Source organism: Acomys minous (assembly GCF_964271855.1).
Source record: "Acomys minous genome assembly, chromosome: 8".
Lineage (NCBI taxonomy): Eukaryota > Metazoa > Chordata > Mammalia > Rodentia > Muridae > Acomys > Acomys minous.
The window spans coordinates 50,526,254-50,536,042 of record NC_140489.1 but is presented as its reverse complement, the minus strand read 5'-3'; the positions used below and the strand labels follow the sequence as shown (position 1 = coordinate 50,536,042).

The 9,789-nt window shown below is 39.4% G+C and overlaps 1 protein-coding gene across 1 annotated transcript; it reads right to left on the bottom strand.

The window, feature by feature from the left end:
* Positions 1–5,472: 5,472 nt before the first annotated feature.
* RPL10L (ribosomal protein L10 like) lies at positions 5,473–6,604 on the bottom strand. The gene has a single exon (XM_084793707.1). The coding sequence runs from the start codon at positions 6,461–6,463 to the stop codon at positions 5,819–5,821; it is 645 nt and encodes a 214-aa protein (XP_084649833.1). The 5' UTR covers positions 6,464–6,604; the 3' UTR covers positions 5,473–5,818.
* Positions 6,605–9,789: the final 3,185 nt, after the last annotated feature.

Below are 9,789 nucleotides of genomic sequence, written 5' to 3'. Positions count from 1 at the left end.
CAGGAACAGATGAAAACTTAATACCCACATCAATTGTTAACAGTTGGCATCCATTAATGTCCTTAACATGTGTGAAATATCATGGGGTTATCTTCCCTTTTTTAAACCACATTTTGATGTTTTATTCAATTATATATACTTTAAATAAATTCCAAAATTCATCTTCAGTCTACAATTTTGTGAACATGTATTTTAAAGTTCAAATCAACATTAGTATTATTGATGAATGATACCATGATCTAATTGTCTTCTCTCTAGTTTACCATTCAGTTATAAAAATATTGGCACTTGGATCATTGTGGCAAACAATTCTCCCTTGGTGTGCCATGGACCACCGAGGGGGCTTCTAGCCATGGAGAACAAGGGTCCTAGGGTATCAGGTGGGGACGGATTCAGCACCACCGACAGACATGAACACAAGGGAGGTTCAATGCTGCTGCCAAAATCTTTACTTGAGCTCAGTGGTTTATACAGTCATGACAGAAACTTCTGCTAGTTACAAACCACAGTTTAAGAGATATAGTTCAGGTTACAAAGTGCAAAGTGCAGCAATAATCAGAAACTAAAAGGTCCTCTGGCTATGCACAAGGGCCAGAGACAGACTGCTGTTAATCACCTCAGAAGGTGGCATGAGCTTTTCTTAGAATTCGCAGTCAGCCAGGCGAAGCTGGCTCCTTTCTCAGGCATGTTATTATCAACAGCTTTTACCCATGAGAGAAGTACAAGTCTGCACGTCTGCAGCCCATACTTATATAAAGTTGTTATATTCCTTTACACATCTTAACATTTCTGATAGTCCTATACATTGTAAACCTAAACAATCCCACGGGGTGCCATACTTTACTGCCACCTTGGTGAGATGCATAATTATGTCATTTTTCTCTGCTGCAGTTAAAGTGCACCATGGAGGTCTGGCCCTCAAGATTCTTTCCCAGGGACTCAGGTCCTAATATCTTATCTTTTTACCAGCCTTAGTAACCCATCGTGTTAAATCCTCATCATACACTCCTATATATGGTAATGGAGGGTAGGGAGTGGTTCTTAGAGCATATGGTCCTCTGTATTTGGGTCTCTGCCACCATTTCCCTTCAATCCAGTCCTAAGTTGTCCCATTTTCTGTTTTACTGGGAACTCCCGGGACTGCTTCATTCTCCTCGCTATCCTCACATTCCTGGATATGTCTTCTCTTCCTAGAACTCTTTAGCCTATACTCCAGCTGTTGCCATTTGTCAAGTGCCTCCTGTACAGTCGCATTTTCTTTCTGTATCAACTGCACAAACACCTTCAACCCCAAGATGTAGTTTCATTTACAGTCATGCTTCTGGTAATGTTTAATATGAGACGTTCAGCTTTCTGCGGAACTACTTCATCCACTGCCACCATTGGTTCATTTCCCGATGGGCTCACATCAGGTTTCTCAGTTACTGAGATGTCCAGAGGGTAAGAACAGCCTTGCCCTGGAGGTGGACTTAATAAGAATGCGTGAGTGATTAAAGAACAAGGAAGGAGGAAAAGCAGAAGTAGGCCAATAACCAGGCTCTGTACACCCAGGACTCGGGATGCTCACCTCAACAAATCCCTGGGCTTCTGCCAGGGACCCTTGCGAATCTGGTTGCCCATCACCTGATCAATGTCTGAGCATCCTCCGAGCCGATAAGGTCACATGTCACACAGACTCTAGCGGAGTGGGTGTGGCTTTGGTGTATGTTTATTACGTTTTAAAAGTTCTTTCACAGCGCATTTAAAAGTATTTTGATCATCTTCACCTTGATTCCACCCTTAACTTCTCTCAGATCCACTCTGCATCTTCATGGTATTCCAACTTCAGCTTCATTTTCATTTTTTTAACTGATTAAAATCTGTGCTGCTCACATATCCATGTATATTGATCCATGCTGTTACTTTTAAATTTTGATTTTAGATGCAGTGGTTTTACGTGTATAAGTGTTTGTCCTTCGTGTACGTTTGTGTAGCACATGTGTGTCTGGTACCCATGAAGGTCAGAAGAGGGTGTCATATTACCTGAAAGTGAAGACATAGATGGTTGTGGATGCTGAAAACCAAACTTGAGTCTACTCTAAGAGCATCAAGCACTCTTGACTGCAGAGCTATCTCTCTAGAACCTAAGTTTTTAGTGTATTTTTACATTTTGTTTTATTTTTAATAGTATGTCTGTGTGCAGGAATTTGTACATGACTGCATGTTCCTCTGGAGGCAAGAGAACAGATTCTCTGGAGTTGCAATTATAGAGGGCTGAGCTGCCTACTGTGGGTGCTTGCAATCTAACTTTGTTCCTCTGGAAGATCACTACACGCTCTTAACCAGTACACAAGCACCCTCCGCTTAATTTCTTAAAAATACTATTTCATTCAATCCTAAAATGTGTCTTTAAACTCATTTCACAGAAGTACAAATAAAGGAATACTGGTTTTGATTTTTCCCAGTATGAAAATAAGCTTAAAACGCAGTCTTTTTATACCAGTTTCCCTTCATATCTATTATTAAATGTGACATTTTAAATTATTATTTTTATACTTTCTTTTTAAAAAAAATAAAGATTTGTTTTTTTAAACTATGTGAATGTGTGTGGATATGTCCAAGTGAGTGTAGGGACCCACAGAGGGCAGACGAGTATGTAGGATGTGAAACTACAATTATTGTAGTTGGGAGCTGCTTGTGGGTCCTGAGGACTGAATTTCAGTCCTCTGTAAAATGAGGAATAGCTCTTACCTGCCAAACCATCTCTTCAGTCCCCATCTTAAAACTATTTTAAGTGTAAATTAAGTGATTATGATACACACGCAATGAATTTTTAAGGCAGGCTTGATTGGTGCTCAATAATGGCTTTAGGCTCAATCCTTAAGTCAATATTGGCATTCAAAGAACCAGAAATCCTGCTTGTATTATTTTAGGGGTAGTAAGAAAGTATAAAATATGTGTCAACTATAAACAGTTCATGCTAGAGGTGATATATATTTTAACTTTAAAAATGAACATTTCAAACTAAATATGATTAATATGGTTCCATTTTTTGATGGACTAAAAATGAACTACAAACTGATCACCATTGAAATGGATTTTTCCTACCTAAACCAATAGTGTATAGCCCCACTGGTTTTCATTTTCTTTATTTAGTTTCCCATAAACACTGGAGACTCAAATGAAAATAGTAAAATAACTTCTTTTGCAGTTGTACACGAATCCAAATATCTGGATAGAGGATCCCAATTAAATTCTCCATTTTGAATAAAAAATTTCAAATAAGAGCCCTTAAAAGGTCCTCATATTTTTCAAATGACCCTCAAATCGAGAATATTAAAAACTCATAGCTTAGCTAAAAAAAACAAATCTGTGAAACTATATTTATTTCAGCATTAAAAAGAAAAGAATTTAAGTAATCATTTATTTCAAGTGAAATGGACCTGTGGCCCCAAACTTAATGACCTGAGTCCAATCCACAGGACACACATGGTGGAAGGAAATTGCCCTGTCACCTTCACATGATACAAATATTTGAAATTAAAGTTTTAATTAGAAAAACCTAAAATAATGACATATAATGCAAAACTGTAGGAAAAGTAGCAAACCTTTTTTTGTTGTTGTTCTATCCCTAGCACCCAGAAATTTGCCAGGCATGGTGGCCTGCTTGTAATTCAAGCACTGGGAAGCCAGAGTGTGGCAGATCCTAAGGCAAACTGGCCACCCAGTTTATCCTGTTTAAGAACCTCCAAATCTTAGTAAGATCTTCAAAACAGAAGGGTAACATCTTTGAAAATGGCTTGGTGTTCAAAGTCCTTTTTGAGCAACATAAAGACTGGCATTTGGACTTGGATTCCCAGAGTCCATGTAAAAAACCTAGAAGGTATGATAGCAGCATCTACTTCAATACCTGAGAAGCAATTAAAGAGGATCCCAAAGAGCAAACCAGCTAGCTAGACTAAAAAAGTATTGGTGAACTCCATACACAATGAGTGCAATAATAAAATGAGATAAAACCAAAGGCACATTTCTAGTCTTAATATGTATATACATATTCAATATATACATGCACACACTCATATTGCACAAAGCCGTTTCCCCTAAACCCTGATATCAACCTACCAGTTTTGAACATGATGTAAAATATTTTTATTTGTTTTCCTATCTGCTAGTATTTTAGATTTCTTTTGTGATGCTAGCGAACCAAGCCAGACATAGCCTGGAATATGCCGCACTATCTCTGAGCTTATCCCTTTGTGTTATTCTCACACATTGATATACATAAACATTACTACCAATCTTGAGAACAACAAAAAAATCTGATTATCTGTAACTGTCGTTTTATAAATTTATTGAAAGCAAAATTCCAAGTCTCAGAATTCTTTTTTGGGGGGCGGGGAGAGGGTTTTGAGACAGGGTCTCTCTGTCTAGCCTTGGCTGTCCTAGCCTCGAACTCACAGTGAACTGCCTGCCTCTGCCTCCTAAGTGCTGGGATTAAAGGTGTGCGCTACCATATCTTAGATGTTTAAGAGTTTTGAAATTAAACAGGGTAAACAGAGAAGAGAGAAATTTAATGGCTATAGTAATATACACCTAAGCAAAAGTGTGTCCTTTTTCCTATCTTTAAGGCAATTTTGGTTTTTCAGACAGTATGTTGTCAAAGTATCTGGTTAAAGTTTACCTTTCTAACTGCACATGACTTAATTTCCTAGAGTTCTCAGAGCATCAAGTGAAAGATGAGGAAAATACTTGTGTTGGAGAGCCCTTTTAATGAACTCATGTTGTTATTTGTTGAGAATTAGCTACAACATGAGTATTGCCATTACTTAAAATAAGTATTAAAAACACACAAGTAACCTACAGGGACAAATGAGATGTGGTAACTTTTCACTGAAGAGCAATTTTCATTAAGTGCAAAATAATGACCAATGTACTTACGCAATTTACTCCCCCAGCCTCGATTAAATACGTTGCTTCTGAAAACGCATCATTAGTAAAGGAAAACCAAATGCTCTATTTCCAGGATTCAGATTCTGAAGCTTTGAATCAAAGAATAGGCAAGATAACAAAACTAAACAGTACAAACCCAGTAATTTTAGGTTATACCGTTTCTAAAATAAAGGAGAAATCACCCGTGTGATCAATGTAGTTCTAATACAGGGCAAACAGAAACAGATTACACACACTCTCCAAGGCCCCCTCAGAGCAGATGGCAGATTTAGTGTCATTTTCTCTTCTTTGTTGATTCTACTGGGACTCAAATACAAGCAATATGAACTCTGTTGTCACCTATAACCTTTCTGTGATGAAAAAAAGATTGGATCGTTGTCTCCTGAGTGCGGGACAATGTAAGGCTTGTCTACAAAATTCTTTTTCAGTACACCCAACTGTTCTTTAGATTGATAACCTGAGGCTACACGTAATTCTAAAAATAATATTGACGTTTATACTGAAACAACCAAATTTAGAAACAAGCCAGTTTTAAAGAGGCTGTACTTGAAAATGCAATTTTCATGTTTATTTTTCTATAAACAAGGATTTTTTTTTCCCACACACAACTTGCAACTCCTCTGGCCACTTTTAATCCCAGATAATAACAGTATCATTAACGCCTTCACTAAACACAACGTTTGCTATACTGCAGTATACTACGAGAATTTAAAGTACGTGGATCAAAATAGTAAACGCTTTTTCTATAAACTGCAGTTTCTTCTCTAAAGCAGGTATTTCCCACTGCAACGTTCTACTACACGCAAAGCAACGTTCTACATCCTATAAACGGAACTAGCATTTTCAAACTGTAACAGTCATTAGTACTTCCTGTCCGCCAGCAAAGTCCTCAGGAATGCAGGGCCCGCCACTTGCTCAGAGGACCACGTTCCGGGATGTACTTGACCCCGCAGCCATCAGGGATGAGGCGCCTCGCCGCCACTTTGCCTTCAAACTCATCAGCGTTGAACTTGGTAAAGCCCCACTTCTTGGAGATGTGGATCTTCTGGCGGCCGGGGAACTTGAACTTGGCTCTGCGCAGGGCTTCGACCACGTGCTCCTTGTTCTGCAGCTTGGTGCGGATGGACATGATGACCTGGCCGATGTGGACCCTCGCCACGGTGCCTTGAGGTTTTCCGAAAGCACCTCGCATGCCGGTCTGCAGCCTGTCGGCCCCCGCGCAGGACAGCATCTTGTTGATGCGGATGACGTGGAAGGGATGCAGGCGCACTCGGATGTGGAAGCCGTCCTTGCCGCAGCTCTTCACCATGTACTTGTTGGCGCAGATGCGTGCGGCCTCCAGGGCTTCCGAGGAGAGCTGCTCGTACTCGTCGGACACCATGTGGCCACAGAGAGGGAACTCGTCCACCTTCGCCTTCTTCCGGCCCAGGTCAAAGATGCGGATCTTCGCATCAGGGACCCCTCGGCAGAAGCGAGACTTGGGGTACGGCTTGTTCTTACAGTACCGGTAACAGCGAGCAGGGCGACGACCCATGGCAGCAACAGGAGCAGCAGCAGGAGGAGCAGCAGGAGGAGCAGCAGCAGCAGCAGCAGCAGCCGAGAGCGCCAACCGCCAGCAGCAAAATGGAGGCCAGGCGGTTCTCTCTTACCCATCAAGCCTTGCGGGAATCATAGAGTTGGGAGGAGGACTTGAAGATAGACCTTCCCACGCAGCCGCTGGGTCACTCTAGCCTGCTCAGGTCTCGGTGGGCCTGTACGCAGGGGCTTCTTTCAGCTGGAAGAAACCAACAGGCTGCCATCACAAGGGGTGCGGGGTGCGGCTTATTCTTGTTAGTGACCATCTTGGATTTAGAACTTTGACCTTCGGCTTGGCTGTCACTTAAAAAATAAAAAGTTTCCTACACTTAAAACACTACCCCCAGTTATTTGATATCCCGGTTTCCAGTTTAGCTAAATAATAATACACTTACCAGAGCTCGTAACTGAGCTTTGTGGATTAGTTTCGCTTTTATGAAAAGTAGACGAGAACTTATCCGCTTCCTCTATCTGGTAAGGCCCAGAACCTAAGAGGCATGGAAGAGTAGTGAAAAATAAATTTTGTACATATTGTAAGGTAATTTCCTTAAAATATGAATTATTATTATTATTATTTTTTTGGCCGAGACAGGGTTTCTCTGCGTGTCCTTGACTGGCTGTCCTGGGCTCACTGGCCTTGAACTCACAGTGATTCCCTGCCTCTGCCTCCCAAGTACTGGGATTAAAGGCATGTGCCACCATGCCCAGCTAAGATACAAAATTTATTTGGCCTAAGGAAATGATTTTTTTCTCAAAATGGTATCTACAAAAGTTATTAAAATGATAACTGAATATTTTACTTAAGTGTTTTCAAATGTTAAAGTAGCTACACACTGTAAAGAATATTTTCTAAGCAAATCTTTTATTGTTGTTGTTTGTTTCGTTTTTCAAGACAGGATTTCTCTGTGTAGCCTTGGCTGTCCTGGACTCACTTTGTAGACAAGGCTGGCCTCAAAATCATATCGATCTGCCTGCCTCTGCCTCCCAAGTGCTGGAATTAAAGGCATGTGTCACCACACCCAGCTCTAAGCAAATCAGTTTGCTTAACTAATAATGAGTTTACTCTTTTTATCCCAATGTTTGATTTTTGGTGAGATTATTAAGACATAGACCAAAAGATAGACAAGAAAGAGAAGTTACAATTTACAAACAGGGTTTGCATTTTTCCAAATTGTAAACTTTATTTTTTATTCTTTCATGTTATTTCTGTAACAAAGTTCTCCCAGGGTGAATTTATCTTGATAATTCTTTTCCTTTAATAAAGAAAAAGAAATACTCTTTAAATAGTAACTCTTGGCATCTTAGGTTTTACAGAATACCCACGTTAGGATACAACAATTCAAACTTGTGGAGTATATAGAATTTTCCCACAGAAGTTTTGGCCCAGCAGGCCACTTCCCTTTTTCCCCACATGGCAAAGACCTTGTAAAATTTGCTGCTCTAGCAAGATAATGGGTCATAAGACTAGCTGTTATTTCCACTTTCAAAATTAAAATTGCTTACTCTGCTGATAAAGTGACTAGGACAGTAACAGCCATATATATTAAAATTAGACCCTCCTACATATATGCAGAACACATATTGTAATCTTGTGGGGTTTCCCTTCATAAGCCTTGGACTGATGTGGCTAGGAGCTACATCTTGGGAGTCCTCTCATGTGTAGCCCTGACTCCACATTCAATCCCAATACCTAAATAAAAATAAAAAATAAAGTAAAATAAAATAAAATAAAATAAACTTATATTAAGATTCATTGTCATGCTGAATCTCTTAGTGACCCTAAATCCATAAGACAGTAATTCCTCTTTCAGTCAGATGTTTCTGGACTCTATTATGTTCCCCAGTATGGAGATAACAGTATGCTGTCTCTATACTGGCCTTACAGCATGAGAGGAGTTAAGCAGTGCTCAGTGTCTCTTTTTAGATGAATGGAAAATAAGGCCCAATATAGAGTCCTGATCTAGACAGAGGAATGGTAGGGAAGACTAATCATAAATGTTATACAGTAACAGACAAATGGAGCCCAACATATGTGAAGCCCCTGAGTACCAGGAACATGGAATGTTTACACTAAAATAAGGCTGGCGTGTTACTATGGAGCTTCGCATATTATAACTCAACCATTTTACTAATTAGGGGTCCTGATTAGCTTGAGTCTGTTGAAGAATTTTACACAAATATTCTCACTGAGTATGATATGATAAATAGACCAGACCTGGCTGGTCAAAATCATATGCAAGCATAGAAGAAGGGTATACTTTATAATTCTGGAAAAAATTATAATATCCTGAGCATAATTTAGTATGTCTTACCTTATAAATAAGTACTCTGTGCCCAGAATATCATAAGCCTGTAGAAGAGAGAAATCTGTGAGATAAAAGCAAAATGACCAGACACAGGCCATGTGATATTAGGTAATTCTTCCTATCTAGACTTTGCATTGTTTTTCCAAAACCATAGAATTTTCCTAACAGTGGTGTCACTATCTTGGTTTACCTACTAACCTTTTTTAAACCGTCAAAGAATAACAGATCCTGAGTTACCTGGCCTTAACAAGTTTTTATCATTTAAGCTTTACATACTTCAAAAAATTAGGAAGGTGGTTTTCTTTACTGTAGTCATGCATATAGTTTCCTCCGACATACAAGACAGAATCAGAAGGCCGAAAGAGAAAAAGAGGCTGGGCTGGCACGCTCTCTGCCCCACCTTGGAAAAATAGAGGAAAGCCCATGAGAAATGTGTAAACCAAGCACTCTCAATTTTAGAATATTCTGAGTGTTATCTACCCTATCACCACACTACTATCACCAACAATGTGTACTGTGATAAGGCAAAAAACAAGTATAAAAACAAACAAACAAAAAGAAACAAAGAAAAACCATACAATTTGCCTTTCGAGAAGTATCCTGAAGTAAACATGGACTGCGTAGAGGGAGCAATTTGAAGCTTTTTATGTGAAATTTTTATTTTTTAAATTTTATTTTATAAATGCAGATAAAAGATCAAGAAACAGAAACATTAATACCAAGAAAATAAAAATGGAGTAGGGAGACGCTCAGAGGGTTAAGTGCTTGCTGCACTAATCCAGACTAGCTGTATCAGAGTCCAGAAGGGAGGACCAGGAATGTGAAAGAAGACAAAGACAAAAAACAAAAACAAAACAAACAAAAGCAGTTATTCTAAGCCATGTGAGTGACTTCATGAGAGATACCTGATTTGCCAAAGAATATTGAATCATTAGTAAATATCCAGATAGATGATTCTTCCACCTAACTGGGTGAGGTT